At 39.0% G+C, this 26,534-nt stretch overlaps 1 protein-coding gene across 2 annotated transcripts in view; it reads left to right on the top strand.

Moving 5' to 3' along the window:
- Positions 1–26,534, top strand: part of DBF4 (DBF4-CDC7 kinase regulatory subunit) — a 27,443-nt gene extending 909 nt beyond the window's left edge. Inside the window, exons 2-12 of one of the 2 annotated variants that reach the window (XM_084785451.1) lie at positions 411–580; positions 9,283–9,462; positions 10,770–10,820; positions 12,379–12,448; positions 12,642–12,718; positions 14,657–14,693; positions 15,431–15,473; positions 18,161–18,289; positions 18,956–19,070; positions 23,840–23,964; positions 25,364–26,534. In XM_084785451.1, coding sequence (XP_084641577.1) covers positions 411–580; positions 9,283–9,462; positions 10,770–10,820; positions 12,379–12,448; positions 12,642–12,718; positions 14,657–14,693; positions 15,431–15,473; positions 18,161–18,289; positions 18,956–19,070; positions 23,840–23,964; positions 25,364–26,333 — 1,967 coding nt within the window. In that variant the 3' untranslated portion in view covers positions 26,334–26,534. Of the gene's footprint in view, positions 1–410; positions 581–9,282; positions 9,463–10,769; positions 10,821–12,378; positions 12,449–12,641; positions 12,719–14,656; positions 14,694–15,427; positions 15,474–18,160; positions 18,290–18,955; positions 19,071–23,839; positions 23,965–25,363 lie in introns of both variants that reach the window. The other variant, XM_084785450.1, reaches the window with a different exon arrangement.

The raw sequence follows: 26,534 nt of genomic DNA, 5'->3' as shown, positions 1-26,534 counted from the left end.
TTTTAGTATTAGGCAAACTAGGAAGCCAAAATTTGAGCACCCAGGAGCCCTTGAGGATTAGGTTGTTTATTCTAGATACTTCTCTCTGTGTGTGTGCTCGCCTAGGTAAATAAACTTTTAAAATTTGAAACACCTGTGTTGAGTTTTCACAGAACTGCTAATACCTACATGAAGTTTATATCCTGAAAATGTAGTTTTTCCAAATGCCTTATAGAATTCCTGCCCTTTATACTTGGAACAGGAATAAATAATGCCTGATTCAGCTCTTGTGGAATTTGTGGAAAGCATACAGGGTAGTTTATCTTCATCCTAAGTGGTAATTTTTCCTTTCTGGAGTAAAGTTGAATATTTTTTAAGCAGTTCAATTTTTGTCTGCATTAAAACATTACCTGATTCTTTTTTAATCACAGGTGGCATCCAAGACAAAAATGAAAAGAACAGACCATTTTTGAAGTCCCTGAAAGCCGATAATAGACTGGAAAAATCCAAATACAAGCCATTTTGGGGAAAAATATTTTACCTTGACTTGCCTTCTGTCATATGTGAAAAACTACAAAAAGATATAAAAGATCTTGGAGGGGTAAGTGAAAACTACACGCCCACAGACGATAAAGAAAAACTATGCTAGCACGTCATAATATGGAATCATTAAAGGATTTCATTTTGGAAAATCATAGTCACTTATCAATAGCAGCCTTATAAGCTATGAGATGTTTGTTATTAGTGAATCATTTGGGAACTGGGAATGTAGCCTAGTAGTTTAGCACCTACTGACACATGTAAGACTTTCTATGTTCAAGTCACAACACCAAAGGACAAAGAAAACATTTTTTGAGCCTTCTGTAGACTGACAAAATGTTCAGGCTTCTGTGACTAGTGACCTAGAATGAAGGAATGAAGACACCTTTTCCTGGTGAACTCCTTTCCAAAATATCAGCAGCTGCTCGACTGGTTGTTGGGTTGAGTTTTCACAACCGTTAATGCCCACACAAAGTTTCTGTCTTGAGAAAGTTTCTTAGGAGCTGTTATGTGTTAAAATAGTTGTTTACTGATGTGTGTACACAGACACACACACACACATATATGATATATATGGTATATATATATATAATATACTCATACTGCGTGTGTGTGTGTGTAGACACATTTATGAGAGAACTACTGAGTAAACATTCGCCTGCCATTGAGGGAACACTTGGAGTAATGGTTAAACAGTCTTCCCTCTTACATACATTACTTAGATAATTAGAAAACTTAGGCAAAAGTCTGAAGATTTTTTTAGACATAATGTTAATATTACCTAAATCCTAGTAAATGAGGTTATTGTAATTTTTACTGTTTTAAAGCTTTGTGCTGGACTGGAAGTGTTTTTGATCCTTTTCTTCCCAGTCTGGAAATTCACAAGACTATTTCACAGAATTACTTGTTAATGTGATATTCTACTTACGTGCCCTTGAAATTTGTCTGGTTTTCTTCAGGTGAGGGTACGTGGAGTTTTACTTTGACTATGAAGAATATGAATGTCATTTTTTCTTTTTTTGTCTATAACATTCATATACAAATTATATTGCAGTTAGCTGCCCTCGTTACCTTTCCTTGTCCTCCCACTCCTGCTCACTCTGTGTTCACTCCCATGAGCATCCTACTTTTCTCTTCTTCATTTCGTTGACTCATGTATTTTTGGTAGCATTTATCGTGACCCATATGGCTGCACTTCTAAAAGTCATGGTTGATAGACCTTCCACCCTTGTTAATGTCCTTAGGGCCTTAGAGTGAAGTACCATCTGCTGGTCTCTAATTCCGAGAGTAACATGGCACACCCCCATTCTCTTAACTATTGGTGGCTATGGAATAGTTGATAGCTTTCTCAAATATGCTGACCAACTAACTCACTGATGGGTAGAGTTGTGTTTTTAGCAGTAGGTGCCTCAGACAATGTTAAATCTCTAAGTCCAATGTAGGAAACTATCGAAAGGGAACTAAATGAGCAATGTGAGTACTGGGACAGGAATCACTTCCACCGCCTGCACCCCTCTCCCCCCCTTCCTTCCCTCCCTCCTTTCTTTCCTTCTGGTTTTATGAGGCAGGGTTTCTCTGTTTAGCCTTGGCTGTCCTGGACTTGCTCTGTAGACCAGGATAGCCTTGAACTCACAGCTGTCTGCCTCTGCCTCCCCAGATGCTGGGATTACAGGTGTGCCCTACCACGCCAGCTACCACTGTCCCTTCCTTTCTTCCCCATCCTCATAAACTTCCTAAAATACCTTCAGGAAACAATTTTTTAATTACTTTCACCACATTTAGTTGTTAAGGCATATTTTGACTTTACTTATGTCAAATGGTTTCAAGTATCTCAGCAGATATATTAAAAGCGTAAGTTTTATAATGTGAGAAGGAACTTACCATGGTCACAAAGGTGATTTTTTTCTAAGGTGAGGCTTATTTAGCACTCCAGATGTGCCAACTCCTGTGATTTCCTCAAATGCAAAAAGCTCTGCTGAGTAATTTGTGTTATTGAGGACTGCATCTGCACTCTCCCCTTAGGGAGAGACCAGTGAGGTAGCTTGCAAGTCAGGGAGGACTCTTGCTGCCACACCTGGTGACCTGAGTATAATCCTTGGGACCTGCAGGTAAAGAGAAAGCTGACTTCACAAGTCACTCACTTTCTTGCTGAAAAAAGTACGAAGTTCTGGTCCTTATCACTTTTTATTTGATTTTTCCGATGTAATTCAGTGATGTCGATTCAGACCCCATGTTTTAGTTTCTCTTAATATGTTTAAATAAGCACCAATTTTGTCAAATAGACATTTAAAAGGTTATGTTTCCCTCAGTTTTTAATTTTTTATAACCATTCTATCTTTTTATTACTTATTTTTGCTTCAGATTGCCCCAATAATGTATCATTGTTTAATTGACCACAAATATTTGTTTTCTTTGAGTATTAATGAAACCATGTTAATATCTATTTATTTGAAAAAAATACTTGTGATAATTCAACTACTGGCTGTACAGCAGTCAATTTTCACTTAATAGTGAAGCTTCTTTTATAATGTTAAGAAAAATAGCTAAATCAAAACTACTTAAGAAGGGCATAGAGCCAGGCTTGCTGTCATACGTGCTTATAATCTCAAAGTTTAGGAGACAAAGGCTGGAGGATCATGAGTTCACATTCATGCTGGCTTACTTAGAGAGATAGTGTTTAGTCATCTTGCTGTCAGGGGTGTCCCATGAAAGTCTTCACTTACCAGGAGATTGGGATAGATGTGAGGACTTCCTATTGGGACTCTAGGTGAGAGAAGTATGGGAGAATGGGGAAATAGAAAGATCCAGAGGGTTCTAGAAACCTATGAGAAGAACATCATGATGGGCAGATCTGGACCCAGGGGGTTCTGCTCAAACTAATGCACCAACCAAGGACAGTACATGCAGTAAACATTGAACCTCTATTCAGATCTAGGGAATGGACAGGACATTCTCCACAGTTGTGTGGAGATCAGGGACTGACTCTTGACATGAACTCTGGTGCCCCATATTTGACCACATCCCCTTGGTGGGGAGGCCTGGTAGCACTCAAAGAAAGGATAAGCAGGCTACCAAGGTGAGACTTGTTAGGCAGTGGTCATATGGTGGGAGAGGAGGTCCCTTTGGTCACAGACCTAGGGGAGAGGAATAGGGTCAAAGAGGGAGGGAGGGAGGAATGGGAGGATACAAGTGAGGAGAAAACAATTGAGTTGTAATCTGAATAAATTAAATAAAAAAAATTTTAAAGAATTAAAAAAAAACCCAAAGACTAGGCCCATATCTAAACAGTTTAGAGTAGAATAAGACAATTGGAAAAAGAAAACATAAGGCTGTTGTTTACTACTTTAGTTGGTGGCCTGAATCTGGGAGGGCAGGGCCTAAAAATAAAGCAGACTAAAGCCCTATAAGATGGAATATTTCAGTCTTCCAGGAAACTTACACAATACATGGGTAGAGTTGATTGTAATATAATATAAAAGTCAAGGAAAGAGGAGATTACTTCTAGTGGACAAATTGTAGAGGACATTGTGTGGGCATGATAACTAATAATTACAGAACAGCCCTTTGAGTTCTTTACTAGAAATAGGTAGACATCGCTGTTAGGGCACATGAAAATATTTCCTGTTGGGCTTCAGACCAGACAAGTGGCTTAGGTGCCTTTTTAAGCTAGGTTTTCCCAGCATCTCTCAGTCCCTACCAGTTACAGGGCGTGGTTGACATACCCCTCCCTCTACCTTGAACTTTCCAGTCCAGAGGTGGGGCTCCCCTCCTACAGAGGCTCTTTACTTGTAATCCAGACATTTGGTTCCCTTTTCTCTCTTTCTCTCACCCCGCCCCCCCTCCAGTGCATATTAACTTAACTGACCCTGTTCCTTGGGACCAGGGAACCTTCTGAGGGCTGCTCCAAATAAATGTGCATTTAAATGTCTCTTGAATTAGCTGATTTCACCTGCGGAAGAATGCTTATCACTTACCTATCATGATGAGTCAGTACAATTTTGGTTTGAACTTGGTCTTGAGGTCTATACTTAGTAAACTGTACAAACTTTCTGGAAAGAACATACTTAAAATACATGCCTGTATAGGTGTGTTTGTGTACTTAATGGCCTACAAACTACCTTGAGAGGAAAATTTAGACGTGGAAGTGACAAAAATCATTTATGTCAGAATCAGATTATAAAGGACATGAAGGAAAAAGGAGGTCAAAACTGAGGTGACAAGCCAAGATACCTTGTTTTCTTGGAGTTTTCTCACAGGCACTCAGAATTCTTACAGAACTCCATTTTTGACTATGTTTCAAGGACTGACCTTTTTTGGTCGGGTGAGGTAGATAGGTGTTACTTTATTCTTTTGTTTTGTTTTGTTTTTGTTTTTGTTTTTGTTTTTCGAGACAGGGTTTCTCTGTGTAGCCTTGGCTGTCCTGGACTCACTTTGTAGACCAGGCTGGCCTCGAACTCACAGCGATCCGCCTGCCTCTGCCTCCCGAGTGCTGGGATTAAAGGCGTGCGCCACCACGCCCGGCTATTCTTTAGGCTGTCCTGAACTTTATAACCTTCCTGCCTTAATTTCCCTGATTCTGAAATAGCAGAGACTCGAGTGAGCCACACTCAGTAGAAGTGGTTTTCTAGTTGGTTTCCTTTTGGTTTTGTGGAGGTGTTATTTTGAGGGATAGTAGATCAGGGTTTCTCTGTGTATTGTACTGTACCCAGAACTACCAAAGAAGGTTTTTATTATCATTTATTTTAAGTTACGTTTGTATGTGTATGTATAAAGACATTGTAAGTACCCAAGGAAGCTATGAGGTGGTGACATCAGACCCCTTGGAATTGGAGCTGTGGACAGTTGTGAACTACCATATGCATGCTGTGAACTTAACTCAGGGTCTTCTACAAAGAGTAGCAAGTGCTTTATCTGATAAGCCATCTCAACTGCCCCACCCTCCCTTTTTTAGTTTACATTAAGGAGTTTTAACTTGATTTATAAAAAACCTAAAACTGGGAGAAATTTATGGTATTATAGTAGTGTAACATTCAGGCCAATGAGTGAGATCTTAAAAATAAACTATATACAGTTAGTTGTTTGCTTGTCTTTGTTTTTAAGTGGTAGATAGTTCAGCCAACTAGTGTCAAGAGAGTTGGCTATCTCCATGCAAAAGAATGAATTTGGGCGTTTACCTTACGTCATATGTAAAAAAAAGTAACTCAAAATGGAGCCAAGACATAAATGTAAGAGGCTAAATAATTAGAAAACATTGCATAACAACTCAACTGCCTCCCGGGACAATAACAAGAAATCCACTAAATGGTAGAGAATATTTTCCAAGTCATTCATGTTTCCTCAGTTGATAGAGTGCTTGCTAGGCCTACATGGAGCTCTGGGTACAGTCCCAACAACTGCATAAAATGCTAACAGTGGCACAGTCCAGTATCCCAGCCTTCAGGAGGGAGAGGCAGGATCAGAAGTTCAAGGTCATCCTTAGTTCAAGGCTATATGAGACCTATTTCCAAAGAAAGCTTGCAGTCCTGTATCTAATAAGTGAGTTGTATACAGAATATGGAAGACCTACTTTGTTTGTTTTTGAGACAGGGTTACTCTGTGTGTGTAGCCTTGGCTGTCCTGGGCTCACATTGTAGACTAGACTGGCCTCGAACTTACATCAGTCCGCCTGCCTCTGCCTCCCAAGTACTGGGATTAAAGGCCCAGCTGTGAAGGCCTACATTTTAACAGAAAAAGAATCCAGTGAGTGAAGGGAGCTGTAGAGATGGTTAAAAGCACTTGGTTTTACAGAAGACCTGAGTTTGGTTTCCAGCACCCACATGGTGGCTCACTCTCATTTATAGTTGTGCAGAATCTGACATCCTCTTATGGCCTCTTGCAGGCACCAGCACAGAACAAATACATACATGTAAGCAAGCCCTCATACACATAAAAATAACAAATAAATAATGGGTGAAGGGCTAAATAGACATTCAGCCCCACCACATTCTGATTGTGAGATAAACACAAATCTAAACCTTAGTCATGCCTATTAGGTACTGTCAACCAGAAAATAAACGTGTTAGTTTTCACAGTTTACTTGTCCACTGTTACTGGGAATGGAAAATGAGGCAACAACTGTGCAAACAGTACGGGTGGTTTCAGAAAAAAAAGTTTTCAGCAGTTTAAAGTATATATCAGAAAGAATTAAAAATAGGATATCAAAGAGATATGTGAAAATCTGCAAGCTGAGCAAGCCATGGTGGCAGCTGGTGAGCATCATTCCTCCATGGCCTGCCTTCAGCTCCTTCAAGCTCCTTCCCTTAGATCAGTGGTCCTCAGCCTGTGGGTCTCAGCCTCTTCACATGAGTCACCGGAGTCCATAAGAAAACACAGATGTTTACAGTACAGTACAGTACAGTACAGTCAGAATGCAGCACTGAAAGTAATTTTGTGGTTGAGGATCAGCACTACCTTAGGAGCTGTATTGTAAGGTCGCAGCTTTAGGGAGGTTGAGAACCACTGCCCTAGATGATGGGCTGTTCCCTGGAAATACAGCTGAACCTCTTTCCGCCTCAAGTTGGTTTTGATCGGTGTTTTATTTAGCACTGGCACATAAAGCAAATTGTAACAAGGAGGCACTGTTGCCTGAGTGGCTGCTCTGGCCTGACGAGCAGAGCACCAGCAGTTATCACGCGTTTCCTCACTGCAGAGGCACTGGGTTGCCTCTTCACACTCCCGCTGGCATCCTTCTCAGCTGCACTGCAAGATTCCTTCAAATCTTGAACCAGATCAACCCTCTCTTCTGTAAGTTGCTTTTGTGAGGTATTTTCTTAGAGCCTTCTCAGAGCTCTTCCTTTTGTATAGCCAGAGCAGGAACGCCGGGGCTTGACCTCATTTAACTTCCAAAGAGTCTATCTCCAAAGACTTCCTAATGCTGTGACCCTTTAGTACAGTTTATGTTGTGGTGACCCCCAACCATACGTAATATAAATATCTGATATGCAAAATATCTGATGTGACCCCTCCCAAATGGGTCATGACCCACAGAGAGTGAGTTGTCACCTTTTTAAAAAATATATTTATTTATTTGTTTGTTTGGTTTTTTTGAGGCAGAGTTTCTCTGTGCAGCTTTGGTTGTCCTGGACTTTCTGTGGACCAGGCTGGCCTCTGCTTCCCAAGTGCTGGGATTAAAGGCATGCACCACCACACCCAGCAAGATTTTTTTTTTTAAGTGTATGAGTGTTTTTGCCTGAATATGGCTGTGCACCACCTGCATGCAGTGCCCAAAGAGGTCAGAGGAGGGCATCAGATCATCTGGAACTGAAGTTACAGTGTTTGTGAGCCTCCATGTGGGTGCTGGGAACTAACCCTGGTCCTCCGAAAGAACAGCCTGTGTACTCTTACCTGTTGAGTGTCTCTCTAGCCCATTTTCCCCCTAATGCCTCACAGTTGCCATTAACTTTCAACAATGTAAGTGGAACGTTCAACCCATAGCAATGAACAACCTAGAATAGAACCGTCAATTTCATTAAGGCCGTAGAATGGAGGTTATCATCATGACGACATAGAGGAATAAAGGAGTTAAAGTTGGGGGTGGCCAACTAGAAATGGATAGTAGTGATGTGTGCATATATAGCATTGTGAAGGTGGGCATTGCCTTGGAATTGTTACAAGAATTGAACGTGTGTGTGGGTGTGTATGTGTGTGAAGGTGGGCATTGCCTTGGAATTATTACAAGAATTGAACATGGGTGTGTGGGTGTGGGTGTGTGTGAAGGTGGGCATTACCTTGGAATTGTTACAAGAATTGAACGTGTGTGTGGGTGTGTAGGTGTGTGTGGGTGTAGGTGTAGTGCGTGCGCACTTGTGTATATACATGCACATACATGGAGTTACTAGAGACTTTATGAAGTTTAAGGCAGTATTTTATGTATAAATTATCATTTACATTCTACCTTTATATGGGACCTACATTTTCTGCAGTAAGTATGAATGCTTTATTAGCTGATCAATGAAAATAAAAGTTGCTGAGAATAGGGACAAGTTGTCTTTCATTCAGGTTGTTCCTGTCAAGAGCTAATTCTGAGTTAATGGTAGCTTAAATTGCTTTATCGATTACAAACTTTGCTTCATTTTGGTTTTAGCCCTTAAAAATTGTTTTATGTAGCATGTGTGAGTGTGTGCACTCCCGCATGGAAATCACAGGAGAACTTGGCAGGAGTTGGTTTTCTCCTTCTGCCATGTGAGTCCAGGTGATCAAACTCAGGTAACCAGGCTTGGCATGCACTGGCTGACTACCGCCTGTCATTGGGAGAATCCTATAGAAATTAGATAGAGCTTTTTTAAAAAAAAAATCTTCTTGCTGATTATTAGTTATTTCTGCTTAGTTCTTAGTATTGTGTTAGTTGTATTTATGTGGTGTGTGCCTTCATTCCATTGCCCTGGGTGATGAGTGGTCTTGGTATATGTATTACCAAAGTCTTCTGGGGGCTGCACATTTTCTAACAGTTCTATGCTTGTGAGAGTAAAGGTTCCTGTCCTCTTCTATGGTTAAGCCTTAGGAAATGTTATAAACTTAATGATTTGGAACTGTGATGTGCTAGGTAGTAGCGAGTTCATTAAGATTAAGTGAAATTTAAAATTCAATGGCCTGGTTATAATAGCTACATTTCAGGTGGGTGCTGACTAGCCACAGGTGGCAAGTTTGTATAATGTCCATCTCTGTCGGTGTGGTGTTTTTAAATACCTTTAGAGTTTTTATTAAAAATACTTTGTTTTCTTCTAGCGAATTGAAGAATTTCTCAGCAAAGATATCAGTTATCTTGTTTCAAATAAAAAGGAAGCAAAGTATGCACAAACATTGGGTCGAATTTCTCCTGTACCAAGTCCAGAATCTGCACACACCGCAGAGAACACCTCACCTCATCCCAGCCACGATGGAAGTTTCTTTAAGTCTCCAGACAGAGTAAGTGTGTCATACATGCTGAGAGGAGAGGAAAGTGGATCTCATGGTTTTCAGACAGGGTCTCACTGTGTAGCCCTCTCAGAATGGTTTGGAACTCCTTACATAGCCCAGACTGATCTCAAAATTCTCAGTCTCCTCGGTGCTGGGGTTACAGCTTGACTCTGGGCTTTCGGGCTTATAGCGCATAAATGGAATGGTTATAAAGCCAAAGATCTATGATGTTCTCTAATAACATTGCTGTCTTTTTGAAAGGTGATTATTTTTCCTTAATAATACAGTGTAGTCAAGTTGTACCAAAGTAGAGATAAACAAGCTGAGCATCACAGCTTACTGCCTGTTTTTGCACAGCCTACAAATTAGGTTGGTGGGGGGAAAAAATCAAAAAAGTCATAAATTCCTCTTAAACAAAGTTACTGACAATACACTCCTGTCAAGTTGGAAGACAAAAAGGACAAAGTAAATGATTTAAATACTTAGAGAAGAGAGTAAGAAATAAAATGCTTAATGTATCTAAGTTGCTAGATTAAGGTATAATTAAGTTGGCATTTGAAGCACACCTTCCCCATCTGTTTTACGTGAAAAACAGTTTAAATGTGAAGAAAATGAGTTGCAAAGGAAATCAGCTGAGGGAGACTGAGGCAGGCTTGTGTGTTAGTGCTGTTGGTGAGAAGGTAATATACCAGCAAGCTCTCATTTGTTAATACCCTTGCAACTACCCTTCATGCTCTCTTACTTTAAAACTGAAATAATTAAAGTTATGTGTAACGTTTCTTTTTCTTCACTCTTCATTTAATATAAAGCTGAGCCAGGCCTGACACCCCGCTCCTTGGGACCGTGAAGCAGGGTTACAAGTGCAAGGCCAGCGGGGCCATCCTAGTAAGAGCATATCTAAAGTGTTAGAAGCTCTGCAGATAAGCTCAGCTGTACAATGCCTACTAGAATATCCCCCCCCCCAAAGAAAAGAAAACAAAGACTGTATCTAAAATGTTAACTTGAGAATTGTGGAATTTTTTTTTTCCCTAGTGGATGCTAGCAGTTTAATTTTTTTGTAAAATTTACTAAAGAATGACCCTGTTAAGTCTCATTCAGATTATATTTGTTCTTGGTATGTTTTGTTGATGTTTTCTCCACTGGAAAAAAAGAAAAATAATCTGTCTTGACTAGAGAATAGTGAAGTCACTTTTGACCATGTATGTACTGTGTTCATAGCCACTGAGACTTTATATAAACAAAATGTACCTACTTAATGATTTCACCTTTCTAACCTTCTCTCTGATGCAACTGTTTGTTGTCTTGGTCTTTTACAGGTGTGTTTGAGCCGAGGCAAGTTATTAGCTGAAAAGGCTGTCAAGGATCATGTGAGTGGGAACTAGAAATTCACGCGGGGGACGGGGCGCTGCAGCTGGAGCTCAGTTGGGACAGTGTGCTGGTATAGCACCTATGTGGTCCTTGGCTTGACCCCCAGCTCTTCATAAGCCAGGCATAGATAGCCCCACACACCTGTCATCACAGCATTCGCAAGGTAAAAGAAGATCCAGAAGTTGAAGGACATCTTCAGCAAATAAGAAGTTCAAAGCCAGCCAGAGCTGGAGACCCTTTCAGTGCAAGGACAAGAAGAGCAGAAAACCATGCAATGCATATTTTGCTTCTATATTATCTGGTTTTCTGAGACGGGTTCTCACATAGTTCAGGCTGTCCTCAAATTTGCCATGTAACTTGACTTCCAAGTGCTGGCATTATAGTATGTACCACTACCCTGGCTATATTTTATTTACAATTTAACCGTGGCCTTCCTCCGTGACTCCGGGGTAAAGCTGATTGCTCCCAAGATGAGTGACCTTAGCTTGATATGTAGGACCAAAATGGTGGAAGAAAGGAACTAATTCTTGTAAATTGTCCTCTGATCTCCAAGTGTGCACTGTGGTGGTATGTGTATAGCCACACACATGTAGAATAAATAAGCATACTAAAAAATATTCAACTTGGGGCAGGTAGTAAACTTGGTAAAAATGCCGGTCATTGAAAGCATGAGAACCCAAAAGCCACATAAAAGGGAAAGACCTGGCATGGCATCAGGTGCCTCTAATCCCAGCCTTGAAGTTTTGGGGGTGGATGGAGGTGGGGCAAGTGGCTCCCTGAAGCTAACTGGCTAGTCAACCTAGCTGAATCAGTGACTTTCAGGTTCAGCACATGACCGTGCCAAAAAAACTGTAAGTGGAGAATGATTGAAGAAAAATGCCTGGCGTTGACCTTGGGCCTCTGCATGCACACTGACATGTGCACACCACATACACAGTTTTTAATTGAAAATTGCAGATATTTTGGGGTTACTCTTTAACTTTGAGTGGAAAAGCTTAAGTTACAACATCATCTCACTGTCAAAAGCTACTTTTACCTAGAGAAACAGCTCCATCTTGTGGGCATCTGAAACATTACTGAAACATGAAGCTTGCCTTAGAATATGCGTTAAATTGTTATAATAGGCATAGTGGGCACGCCTCTATTTCCAGCACTTGAGAGGAAGGTGGATTTCTGAGTTCCAGGCCAGCCAGGGCTACAAAGTCTCAAACAAAACATAGGAATATATTAATTGGGATTGATTTAAGAATTTCAAAATAAGGCCAGGCATGTTGGTATACACCTTTAATCCCAGCACTCAAGAGGCAGAGACAGGCGGATCGCTGTGAGTTCAAAGCCAGCCTTATCTACAAAGCAAGTCCAGGACAGCCAAGGCTACAGAGAGAGACCCTCTCTCAAAAAAACAACAACAAAAATAAAGTGCCAAAATATAAAACAAGGTCCTCATTGCTATTGTAATTCTTTAGAGATGTTATATAAAACCTCTTCAATGGCATTAAGATTTAAATAACTTCTAAAAATAGTTTTTGCACAAACTTGCCTTTTTTTTTTTTCCAGGATTTTATTCCTGTTAATAGTATATTATCAAATGCCTTATCATGGGGAGTAAAGATTCTTCATATTGATGGTAAGAAGGTCTTTTGGCAACATTTGTTACAAATGCCTATGTCTGTCTTCAGTTCTTAACTTTATGTAGTGAAAATTTTGATAGTTGGGGCACCTCCAATAATAACCCTTACCCTAAGATTAGCACCACTTAAGATGTCACTGCTTAACTCTAAAGGTAAAATTGCTAACCTTTCATCTTTCTTTCAATAAAGAGATTAGATACTACATTGAACAGAAGAAGAAAGAAATATGTGCCCTCAAGAAGTCAAGCACTTCTGCGAGGGATGCGGTATGTTGCTGTCCTTCTTTTTAAACTACTGTTCAAAGTCGTAGCTTGGTTAATTTTCTAATAAGTAAAAAATACTTTAAGGTATGCATGTTTCCTAATTTTGTGTCATTTGTCTTAAAGCCTATATTCATAAAATAAAAATTGTTTCTGGGGTAATGGTGTATATTTTTTCATATAACATGTATTTTTCATATATTCATAGTGATGCACGCACATACACTTATATATATCATGTATTGGGTAAGTTTTGACTGCACACAAGATATTGCTAGTGTTGTGTAGATTCCTTATCAATTACAATAGTTAGACAACGCTGATTTTTTTATTTGTTTTTTTTGAGATGGGGGTCTGACCAATGTAGCTCTAACTATCCTGGAACTCACTATGTAGACCAGGCTGGCCTCAAACTCACAGAGATCCGCCTGCCTCCCGAGTGCTGGGATTAAAGTTATATGCCACTGTGTGTGCGTTACTGTTGTTTTAACAGATATATCAACCCAGCGCTTATTCAGACTGCCAATTCTGTCTTAATTTTAGGGTTACCCACAGTTTTCTAGGACTTGCATGCAGTATTAGGGTTGCCATACACACATAGCACTTGTGGATTAGTCTGAAATTTGGGCAGTGATTTAAATCTTAGTTCCAGTTCCAAAGCCCTTTCTATGCTTGCACTTTGGATCTGTTGGTAGTATGTACAACAGTGAGTTCAGACCAGCATGTGTGTAGATTTATACAGCGAGTTATGGGTGCCCCTCTCCAGCTTGCTCCTTGAATCCTGTTCAAAGGTCTCTTTCCCAGTCCTCTTACTAGTGAGAGATTGTGGATTTCCCATACCACCCACACTACTGCCCATCCTACATTTTGGAATGCACCCTCAGGACAACTGGAAGAAAAGAATAAATACAGAGATTTATTTGGGCTGTTGGAGCCTCATTCATTAATTTTCTAATGAGAAAGATGAAATTAGTTAAATGTCTGAGCCATGCAATCTGATGACTTCCCACGGTTTTCTCTCTGTCTCTGCCCCCCCCCCACACACACACTTTATACCGTCTTCTTCCTCAAAAATTTTAAGCGGTAGCACACAGCCTTTAAGCCCAGTACTCAAGAGGCAGAGGCAGGCAGATCACTGAGTTCAAGGCCAGCCTGGTCTACAAAGTGAGTCCAGGCCTGCCAAGGCTACACAGAGAGACCCTGTCTCGAAAAACTAAAAAAACCAACCAAACAAAAATTTTATATACCTACCTAGTTGCTTATGAAATACTGCCCAGAGTTGAGTTATTAGTGGATTAATTCCCCTGAAGGCATGCATTTCCATAGGCTTAAACTGTTAACTGTATCTTTTCCTTATTAGTTAATGTTTTATTGTTGTTGGTTTTGGGTTTTTTTGTTGTTGTTGTTTTGGTTTTTTTTTTTGTTTGTTGCTTTGTTTTGTTTTGCTTTGGTTTTTTTGTTTGTTTTGGTTTTTTAGTTTTTCGAGATGGTTTCATTGTGTAGCCTTGGCTGCCCTGGCCTTACTTTGTAGACCAGGCTGGCCTCGAACTCACATTGATCCACTTGCCTCTGCCTCCCAGGTGCTAGGATTACAGGTGTGTGCCACCACACCCAACTTACTGTTTACTGTAAAAGGCTAAAGCTTAATCTAAAATGCAAAGACTGAAGATATAGCTAGGACCGTGAGTCATATGTTCAATTCTAGCACCACCCCATAAGAAATAAAGTAGGACTGAATTTGTAAAGATGATCAAGATCTTTAATCCTTGAGTACTATGCATTTTATTTGATTGAATCGATTTTAAGAAGCAAGATTTTTTCCCCTGAATAAAGTATTTTTTGTATAATTTTTTCTCCTGAAGATACTGAACAATTGTGCAATTTTTCTCTGTTTTCAAACCCAGTGTTTTCACTGCATCTGTTTTCTTTTTTTTTTTTTTAAAGGGAAAAAAACCTGGAACTGCAGTACAAAAGACAAGAAGTAAGTATTCTGATACAATGTATAATTTTAGGAAGCAGAAAAAGATTTAAATACAAAAATTGAAACTTGGAGCTCTTCTAATTTGGTGGTAGAGTACTTACCTCAAATACATGATGCCCTAGATTTAGTCTCCAGTATACCCAAATGTGTATGCTTACAAATATTCCTAAGATAAAGTAAATAGTTCTTTTATTATGTGTGTGTGGGAAGGGGATGTATATACAGTAATAGTACAGGTGCCTAAAGAAGCCAGAGGAGGCTGTTGGGTCCCTTGGAGCTGGATTTACAGGCAATTGTGAGTGTCACCTGACATAGGTGCTGAACTATGTGATCTTCACTGCCTAGCTCTCTCTCTCCAGTCCCCAAATCTGTATTTTCTAAAATATTTTTAAAAACTCATTCGCGTTCCATTCATTGTGATAAAAATAAACAGTGCTTTGAGATAGCTGTAGCCTGTGAAATATCAGCACCATTCAGTTTAAGACTCTTGTACGACTGCTTATGACTGGCCTGTGTCTGTAATCCCAGCCTGGGCTGCAGCAGAGGCATTCTGTCCTACAAGAGCAGCAAAGTCTCGGAAGATGACAGATCTGCTGCATGGGATGGTAATGTGGAAGATAGTCACCTGAGGCCTGCACTTTGCAACTCTCTGGGTTCTAAATTTCTAGGGGTTTTACCTACAGTAGATTCTTTACCAATCTGCAAATATCTGATGGTATTTTTCTCTTCTCAAGTAGGGAGACTCAAAAAGCCCTTTTTAAAGGTTGAAGATGTGAACCGGTAAGTGTCAAAGTCCAGTGTGTGGGAAGTCAAGTTGATATTACAGAGAAAAATCTCATTAGGCTTATGTTTATATGTTTCCTTTTTTATATGACTGTGATGTGTCTAGAGCATTAATTTACTGTGTTGAAGGACTAAATTTAGTTTCAACCTATTGTTGACTTTTAAATTCAGAGTATCTGCTTTAGATTATAATTACGTCTTTTTGTTGTTTTGTTTTGTTTTTAGTATTTTAAGTAATCACTCTGGCTAAATTTAGTATCATAGGTTGGAATGATTACTAATAATTTCTTCCTGTTATTGTTGGGAAATTATAGATACTAGTTGGAAGTCTAAAACCTAAATATGACATTTACTGTAATATAAATTTCCAAATTTCTTAAAACTCTTAGTTTTTTTAAAAAAAGATAATCTTAATGAAATCAACAAGTAGGTGTAAGTTAGTTTGGGGTAGAAAAGTTAGATTACTTTCTCTTAGCGCTCTAGTTGTTCCTTTGACCATGTGTGGTTAATTCACTTACATATTACTAAATTGGCTAAGGTGAAATTTCTTTCTTTTTTTTTTTTTTAATATGAATGGGGACTGGAGAGGTGGCTTAGTGGTTAGGAATGTTCTTTCAGAGACTGTGAATTTAGTTCCCAGCATCCTTGTTGAATGGTTCGTGACACCTGTAACTCCAGCTCTAGGGGATCTGATATCCTCTTTGGTATCCATGGTATGACACACACACACACTAGTAAATAGTAAAACCTTTTTAAAGATACATAAATACTTTTAAGTGCATTATTGTGAAGCAAAAGTATTTAAAATTAGCCCTGACCAAGGTTTGATAGTACATGCCTGTAACCTCAGGAGGATCTCAAATTCTAGGCCATCCTGAGTGACATAACAAGATCCCTGTCACAATATTAGGTGATAGATAGGACAGTCTATGATGCTAGACTAGACTAGAAGATTTAGTAGGCATGTGGTTCTGGATTTTATAAACACAGGCTTGCTGGAGAGATAGTTCATTGGAGGAATTGATGTATTTGGTGGCCTCTGTGGACACTGCATTCATATGATGCACAGATGTAAATTCGAGTAAACACTAATACACTTAGGAATGAATAAATTAAATAAATGATTTAATAATAATAAGGAGGAGGAGGAGGCAGGCTGATCAAGTCACAGGCAGCAAGCCATAAAGCAGTGTTCCTTCATGGCTTCTTGTCAGTTTTTGCTGCAAGGTTCCTGCCTTGAACACTTCTTTTCATGATTGCCTGTGATTAGAACATGTAAACAGAAATATACCCTTTCCTCTCCAAGTTGCTTTTGGTCATAATGTTTTATCATAGCAGTTAAAACCCTAACTAAGACAACAATTTAAAGATTAACACAATAAATGGAAGAAGGCAAGACACACATACATACACACGGAGTTGGTATCCAGAATATAAAAATAACTTATGCATCTTAAAAGGACGAAAAGCAAAATACTGTGGAGAAATGCAACTCCAAATCACAGTGGGAATGCTTTAGTTCCATTAGGATGGCTACTGTCCAAGAAACAAAGACAGCCAAAAGGTATCAGCCACTCCAGTCCATCAACAAATGGGTCATAAGTGAGGTATAGAAGATATATGTCTATGTATATTCTCACCGTGGAAACGTTTTAAAAAGAATAAAACTCAGACATGGTCCAACATGGAAGAGCTTCAGAACAAGTAAGAGCAGTATGAAGGGAAAATAGTGCATTATTCCATGTTCATAAAGCATTCAGAATATTCAGATTCGGTCATTGGTGCTTGCAAAGGGCTTGAGGGAAATAGATCATTACTAGGGTTTCACTTTTACAAGGTAAGCACTATAGGATGGGATAGTGATTTCACAGCTTGATGTTTAACGACGTGACTAAACTGAACAGTTCCCAATAGTGTATGGAGCAGTGGTTCTCAACCTGTGGATCGTGACCCCTAGGGAGCTGAACAGCCCTTTCATGGGGATTGCCTGAGACCATTGGAAAGCACTGTTTATTGACATCATGATTTGCAACAGTAGCAAAATTATAGTTGGAAAGTGGCAAGGCAAATAATTGTATGGTTGGGGGTCACCACAGCATGAGCAACCGTATTAAAGGGTCTCAGTGTTAGGGAGGTTGAGAACCACAGTGATTCCACAACTTAGGGCTTAATGTGACTGAACAGTTTCCAGTAGTTAAGATGGGAGGTGTTTTGGCATGTTTTAAATGATGTTATTAAGTTACGAGGAGGTGAGGAGGGAGAAACTGTTATCAGAATATTATATGAAAAATTATTTTAAAATTTTAAAAAGTGCTTTTAAATATTAAATAAGAATAGGCCTACAAGCCGGGCGTGGTGGCGCACGCCTTTAATCCCAGCACTCGGGAGGCAGAGGCAGGTGGATCGCTGTGAGTTCGAGGCCAGCCTGGTCTACAAAGTGAGTCCAGGATGGCCAAGGCTACACAGAGAAACCCTGTCTCGAAAAACCAAAAAAAAAAAAAAAAAAAAAAAAAAGAATAGGCCTACAAATTGGTCCTTTGGAAAGAAAGTTTGCCAAGGAAGATCTACCGAGTCTATTGCTTAATTTCAGATTCGAGGTAAATTACAGGGCTTTGAAATTTAAAGCTTTAAAACTTTACTTTCATCCTAGAGAAGCTCACATATGTGTCTTTTTATTCTTCTAGGTCTTACAGGCCGTTTTACCTTCAGCTGACCAGTATGCCTTTTATAAACTTCTTTATTCAGAAGCCTTGCAGTCCATTTGATGTGGATAAGCCATCCAGCATCCAAAAGCAAGCTCAGCCTAAACTCAGGTTGGTTTGAAACTTTATTTTTAGAAGGAATGCTATTTATTTAGATTATCACTATTTTTTTTTCCATAAACATTTGAAGTAGTGAATTTTCTTCCTTGATAGTGGTATGTGTGCTTGATTTTCCTATGTGTATTTTTAATGCCTCGAAGCTACATTTAGTCTTAATGTAAGTGCGTTAGTTAGGCATTTTAGACAGGAATGGGGCTCAAATAGTGAAACATGTTTCTCTTTGCCATTTGAAGTCTTCTTCAGAATATTCATACATTTTGTTTTTACATTTCTTGAAAAGCAGTTTAAGGTTTGCTAAGGGGAGGGGGTGGGACTGGGATCTGACGAGGGAGGTGGCTACCATTGGATGTAAAGTAAATAAATTTGTTTTTTTGACACAGGGTTTCTCTTGTAGTCCTGGTGGCCTCAAACTCACAGATCCGCCTGCTCTGCCTCCCGAGTGCTGGGATTAAAGGCATGCGCCACCACACCTGGCTAAGTGAATAAATTTTTAAAAATAAATTTAAATAAAAAAAAAAGTTTTTGCTGAGCCGGTGAGACAGAGACAGATGGATCTCTGTGAGTTTAAGGCCAGCCTGGACTATAATAGTTTAAGACAATAATTTTTTAAAGTTATTTACTGAGTTTAGCCATTAATTTTGTTATTTCTATCACTAGAATTAATACAGATGGCGATAAATATGGTGGAACCCCAGTTCAACTCCAGTTGAAGGAAAAGAGAAAAAAAGGATATTGTGAATGCTGCTTACAGAAATATGAAGATCTCGAAGCTGTAAATGTCTAAATATGGTTTTGTGTTTAAGCCTTATTTGTAGTTTGCAACATGACACTTACAAATACACTCTTCAGTAGAAACCTAGCTCTTCTTTGTTTTGTGTTGGGGATGGAACCCAGAGCTCTGCACATTGGAGGCAAGACCATCAGCACTTCTGTGTCTTTAGCCTGAAATACTGGAGATCCCAAGATCCCAAGGAGGGAAAATAAGTACAACATAAAAAGTAACCAAACATGTAGACGGTGTTAGAGCAGTGCAAGGAGAAACAAAAGAGGAATGGAGGTATTGCTATTTATTTAGACTTGGCAAAGACATCCCTAAGTGATGTCTAAGTACAACTACAGAAAAGTTGGGTGGCCAGACATCTCTATAGCAACGGAAATCAGCCAGGGGGATTCCAGAACTGGTTGATAGAACCAGAGTGCAGGCTGGTGGCCTGTACCACCAAGCAGTGATGGGGTGGTCAGGCTGTTGAAACACTAAAGATAAGGCTGAGAGGACATAAATGGTTTTGGAATAAGAGACGATGGCTAAGTGAAAACTTATTATATTTTGGTCTGAGCAATTACAAAAGAAAAGACTTGAAAGGACATATTAGATGAAGGTAGTTTTTAAAAGATGGGACTGCTGGAATTTGTAGGTTGATAAAATGTAAGAACTGTGGGTCGCTGGCAATCTTGTCTGTGTGCCCTTAGAGTTTGGTGCATAGCAAGTGCTTATTAATCTTAGCAGTTCTTTAATTCTCAAGTGTTAAGTAGTAGATAGATACAGAGGTGCACAGCTTACACCTCTGACTTCAGATACTCAGGAAGTTCAGGCAGGGTGAATATTTGAGAGCATAAGCTCTAGGCCAACAGGAACAACTGGGATGTAATATAATAGTTAAGAATAAAGCCAGAAAGTGCTGCTTTATTTTAAATTAGAATTTGTTTTGGAACTCAAAATGTATTAATATTAATACCTACCCAGGGATATTGATTTGTTTTGTTTCTACTTACATAATAAAGGAGAAAGTACAATTAGTTTAAAATTGCATTGAATCAGACACTAAAGTATCTCAAAAATTTCCTTAATCTTTGAGCTTCTAATGTATTTAGACATTTTAAGAACGGTAGGAAAGTTGTCCGCTAGTTGCCACAAAGAAAGTGAATTTGTAAAAGTAGATTAAGAATGAAATTTAAGATCCTGACTTTGATGTTTATTTGATTGTGTAATTTAAACTGAAGACATTGAGTTGGGTAGGTCACTCCTGTGATCACAGCACTTTGGAGGCGCAGGGTAAAGGGTCTTCAGAGTGAGACCAGTTTGGGCTATATAGTAAGAGCTTATCTTTGAACAGGAACACAGACGAAAGAAAGCCATTATTTTATTACCTTAGGTTTCACACTGATTCATTTCTATTCATGCCAAAAGACTGAGTTAGGAAATACTTTTGAGGACTTAGGAGATGGTTCAGTAAGTGAGGTGCTTATAAAGGAGCAAAGATTGATCCCCAGAACTCACGTAAAAAGCCCTATATGTGGTGGTATGCCTTCTTAGTCCCAGTGCCTGGCCAGAGACAGGCTGGTAACTGGGTTTGCTGGTCTGCTGGCTACTTTATGCAATGAGTGTCGGATAGACAGGCCTTAGGATGGCGTGATAGACAAGAGTATCTTCTGGTCTGTACATACGCACACATAATTTTGAGTAATGTAGGTAAAGTAGACATTCCCCACCATTTCTGCCTTGTATACTGGCATAGGAAATAACCTTGTGTATTTGCAAGTATGGCGGATTATTTTTTTACTTCATAAGATAAACTTTATTATTTAAAGAAAAACTATGCAAATAAATGTCAACATAATATACCAGAATTAACCAAACTCAAAGTCTATATATCTCAGTGAAATTCTGTTAAATTAGGCATTTGGAATGAAAATTGTGGGGCTTCATACGAAATTATATACTTTCAGAACCAAATATCTTTTAGGTATGTATCCACCAAATAGATGAAGTTAGAATGTATAATTTTAAATAAGGTCATAGAGTCTCACAAAGAAAAAAAAAAGAAGCCTATATGTTCTTTCCACATGAGGAATTTAGCCATTAATACATGCGTTTATGAGAAGAAATGTGAATATAGTATAACATGTAGAAAAGAAAAGAAGAAAAGCTGAAAATAAAAAGATAAGGTAGAACTGAATGTGGGTGATGGGTTCTGAGTTATGAATCAGGATATAAAGCTAATTGCCTTTGTAGCTTTAATTCTAGCTAGCATGGAGGATATTCAAGTTAAATGGAATAAAAAGTACAGTGGTAGTAAATGATGAGAAAGGGATTGGGCACGCAGCCCAGTGGTGAAGCAGAGGCTTTTCCTGTGAGATGCTGGGTTTAGTTCCCACATGTAAAAATAAAAGTAAGTATGTAACTAAGACTCTTGGCTTACCGTGTTAGAGAAGGCACAGACCGCCGAGATGTAATGCAAACCAACTAAGTGGGTTTAGAGAAAAACTACATAAAATTGGAGTTTCAATTGTTAACAAATGCTTCTCTTTCCTTCCCAGAATGTAAGCAACCTCCATCTGAACTTTAAAAATGTGATATTAATTGATTTTGTTTGTTTGTATGCACAGGGAGGGTTTCCCTGTGCAGCCCTGGGAGGGCCTCAAACTCTGATCCATCTGCCTTTGCCTCCCCAATGCTGGATTTAACGGCATGTGCCACCTCACACAACTATAGGCTCTAAATACAATATCCTGAGTCTACTGACAAGACAAATGGTAGAATTAGCCTGGCGAGCTCAGAAGGAACTTTGTCTTTATTTTATGTGGCAGGGTCTCACTGTGTAGCCATGGCTGGCTTGGAACTCAGGTAGACAGGCACTGCTCCAGTTCACAGCTCTAGCTGCCTCTGCTTCCTGAGTGCAACCATGCACAGCTTACTTTTCCTTTTAATCACTTACGATTGAGAAATACTTACCTTTCAAGGACTGTAGTTACCGCTAGCTGATTGAGTGCTACCAGATTTGGCTACTGGTAACCAGCTTCAAGTCCTGGAGAACATTAGGTGCTCTTAAATACTGAGCCAGCTCTCTAGTTCTCTGGTTTGTTCTTAAACTCTTATCTTGTAGACTCTTGTAGGTTTTAAATGCTTGTATATTAAGTTGAAAAACTTCATTTAATTCTATTAGCCCTGCCTTGATAATTACCTGTAGTAGTAGATGAAAATATGCTTTATAAAATATTAGTATGTTACTGAATGTTAAGAGTAGTTCTTAACTTTGTCTCTATCTTAAGAAAGTGTCATTTTAAAGATAATTTTTAGGTTAAAATATAAAATAAATCATTGTCCGTCGTCCCCTGCCCCTATCCCAATTACTGCCTCTTGATTTTGGTTTTGTTTTGTTTTGTTTTGTTTTTGCAGGGGGTGGGGTTCAAGACGGTTTCTCTGTGTAGCCTTATCTGTCCTAGACTCACTTTGTTTTTTTTTTTTATACTTTATTAATTTATTCTTGTTACATCTCAATGGTTATCCCATCCCTTGTATCCTCCCATTCTTCCCTTCCTCCCATTTTCCCCTTATTCCCCTCCCCTATGACTGTTCCTGAGGGGGACTACCTCCCCCTGTATATGTTCATAGGGTATCAAGTCTCTTCTTGGTAACCTGCTGTCCTTCCTCTGAGTGCCACCAGGTCTCCCCCTCCAGGGGACATGGTCAAAGTTGAGGTACCAGAGTATGTGAGAAAGTAATATCCCACTCTCCACTCTACTGTGGAGAGTGTTCTGTCCATTGCCTAGACTCACTTTGTAGACCAGGCTGGCCTCAAATTCACAGCAATCTGCCTGCCTCTGTCTCCCAAGTGCTGGAATTAAAGGTGTGTGCCATCACTGCCCACGGCCTCTTGCTGTCTCAAATTCATGGGCGCTTTTTAAAAAAATTTGTTGATATGATTTCCTCGGTCCATAAAATGTTACTTGCATATGCATGATATCAGGCTGACCAGTTTGTGTGTGATAACCAATCAGTGTGTTCTTCCCTGGAGACACCTGTTTCTTCCGCCCTCATCATCTCTTAATGGCCCCTGAGGTTCTTATTCAGCTCTTGGTTAGACAGCCATCTTTGAGACTTTCTTTGTAAGTGTGTTTTCCCTGTCACTTCTAGGAGATAGTGTCTCACAACAGACCTGTTCCTCTGGCTCTTACACTCTTTTGACCTCTTCTGTGATGTTCCCTGAGCCTTGGCTGCAGGAATTGCGCTGTAGATTCTATTCCCTGGGGCTGGGTGCCATGCAATCACTTATTCTCTATATTTTCAGTTTATGGTTTTTTTGGTTTCCTCCATCTGTTACAAAGAGAAGCTTCTTTGATGGGGGATGAGAGATACACTTACCTGTGGGTATAAAGAAAAATATTTAGAGTGGAGTCAGTAATTATACTGGTTTAGTGTAATGGCAATAATAACCCCAGCTGGCTTGGAACTCACAATCACAGGGTGGCCTGAAGTTTGAGTCTGTCCTCCCCACCTTTGCCTCCCAAGTACACTGATTACACATATGGGCCACAGTGCCAGCTAAATGTAGTTTTTACTATGTTCGATGTCAAAGAGTCATATAAATATACATATACATTTATGTATATAAATATGTACGTATATATTTTTATATGTGATATGTGTATATCATACATTTAATGAAAGGTTGTTTATTTGGTTTGGTATTGTTTGATTTTGATTTAATTGGTATAATAATTGAATGCAACTTTAAGATTTTTGTTGTTGTTTTGTTTTAGCACCTTCTCAGTGAGAAACACAAAAACTTTGCACAGAGTAACCACTATCAAGTTGTTGATGATATTGTATCTAATTTAGTTTTTGATTTCGTGGAATATGAAAGAGACACACCTAAAAAGAAAAGGTAATTAAATTTGCCAAAGTTCTGCATAGAGTGGTAAGCTATTTTATGACACTAAAAATTAATGTTTGTCTGCTTTTAGAAGGAACACAGTTTTGTTTTGTTTTTTTATATGACATAAATATGGTTTAGAACCAATACCTTCTTCTCTTTTTTCTCCCTGCTACCAAAGATACTTAGTCTCCCTCTGACATGGTTTTGTAAGAGAGCTCACAATTTTTTCTATTAAGGTCAGTATAGACTTGATATAGGTTTTGTGAACCAAAGAGCTCAGTGGCCTAGGATCAGCTTTGCTACTGAACAGTGAGATATACCAGCAGGCAGTGTTGGCAACCTCTGGTGTTGAACCATGAAGCTTACTATTTACTCAGACTAAAAATGTTGATTAGAAAGGCTTTTATATGGATGTACAGTGGAGGTGATAATTTGGTGATCTATTTTTGTCCTACTCTTCAGGCATAAAGATTAGAGATGTGATAGCAAAACACAGCTTCTGACTTGAGTAGGGGTGCTCTGTGTTTAGAGCCTGATCTCTGGGAGCTCCTAGTTATTCCCTAAACATTTTATCAGTACATTTTTACTTCTTGTCAGCCCATGAACATCTCAAGTTACAGTTGGACTAGAGTCACAGGTTTTTTTTATGACTCATTTTTTAAAAGGAACTCTATTCTCTATTTTGAGTTTGCTTTGCTTTTTAGGGGTCACACCTAGGGCCTCACTGATAAGGAATCTTAAAATGTAAACAAAATGTGTAAGTGAAGGAAACCATTCTGGTTGGAGAGACAGGCGAATTGTATATTGTTCACTGTTCTTGTGATACAAAGTGTTACTGGTGACCTGTTAATTTGCCATGCATTTGCACATACATAATTTAGGATTGTGCAAGACAAAATAATATCCCAAGGATACTACAATTCTACATGAAGAGTCAACTGTGTGTGAAATTGGAGGGTTGCTTTGTAATGTTTATGAATATAAATGTCTATTTCACTTTTCCAGTAAATACTTTCTATTGATTTAAAACCTAAAACAAAACCCAAAAGGACTAGTAAAATGTACATTAATATAAACCAAAGCACTGAAGTGCTGATATTTTTTCAGGGTAATGACAAAATCAGAGTCAGATATAGGTATTGTCATCTCCCTTTGGTTTATCTAATTCATGTTATTTTATTGTTTTGTAATTAGTTTAAAGCTCAGGTTATCTCAGGGAGGGAGAAGGATGAATGGGAAGACAGTACACAAACACTATAGTTTTCAGCTGTATGTGGGTAATTTCTTTTTTACTTTAAAAACGTCTAAAGTAAATGTTAAGATTTCTGTGTTCGTGTTCTTAAATTGGCTTCTTAACTCATAGTGTTACTAATTTCTACCTTCTGGTCTTTCTTATTTCTTTATAAAGAGTAAGGTACAGTGCTGGATCCCTTTCTCCTGTTTCTGTAAGTGTCCTAAGAAGCACTGAAGCAAAGGAGAAGCTCCCCTTGCTTTCCCCCATTTCCCAGAAGGACAGGGCAGAAAGCAGCGGACAACTGCCCGAGCAGAGTTTTCACTACGAGGAAGTCTGGAAACCCGAACAAAAGCTTGTGTTTGCTTCAGAACCCGTGTCCTACTCTTCGGCTGGGTTGAAAGGATGTGTTGAGAAAGCAGTGAGCATGTTAAATGCAAGTGAACCTGACAGAAAACCGAATTTTACACAGCTACCTCCACATAAAAATAAACAAGAAAGAATTCTTGATGTTTTTGAACACAAATTAACTATAAATAGAAATGATACAGAACAGAGGGTAGGTGCCACTCCGGGAGTGCCACAGTCATGTGTACTAGATTCTTACCTCAGTATAGAAGACAGTCCACCCCAACCAACATTAACGGCAGATGTTACACATTTTTCAACAAAAGATCTGCAAGAAAAGGACCTTCATTTTGTGTTTGGTCATGATTCTGACCTGGTGACATTAAATACATCAAAAGAGCATCCAACAGTGAAGGCTAGAACTCCATCCTGTAGTCCTCAGGAACCTGATAAATGTGACACTGAGACTGTGGATGATTTGCCTTGTGGTAAGATCCAGCGGAAAGTGAGAATACTACTAGGGCAAAAGAAGAAATACAAGGAACCACGGGCTGAGTTGGATGAAAAAAGAACTGAGTATCTGCCTGTACATGAAGACAGAACTTGTGGGTCACCTGTACAGTCTCTACTGGACCTCTTTCAGACAAGTGGAGAGAAATCAGAATTTTTAGGCTTTACAAGCTACACTGAAAACAGTGGGATATGTGATGTTTTAGATATTTGGGGGGAAGAAAATTCAAGTAGTCTGCTATCAACATTTTTCTCTTCTCCTTCAACTTCTACATTCGTTGGATTTTAGTATTTAATGTGCTTTTCAGAAATGACAGTTATATTCCTAAATTTTTATTAATACATATATAATTCTTAGGAGTTGTAGGAGGTTTGTTTTGGTTTTACCAATTTCATTTATAGAGTCATCTGTAAATATTAAGATGTTTGTAATTTTTTACAGAATTGAATAGCTGTTACAAATTATACAATAAAGTCTTGATTTATTTTA

This window comes from Acomys minous (assembly GCF_964271855.1).
Source record: "Acomys minous genome assembly, chromosome: 6".
NCBI classification, from domain to species: domain Eukaryota; kingdom Metazoa; phylum Chordata; class Mammalia; order Rodentia; family Muridae; genus Acomys; species Acomys minous.
The sequence above is the reverse complement of the archived record's forward strand: the minus strand, read 5'-3'. Positions and strand labels throughout refer to the sequence as shown.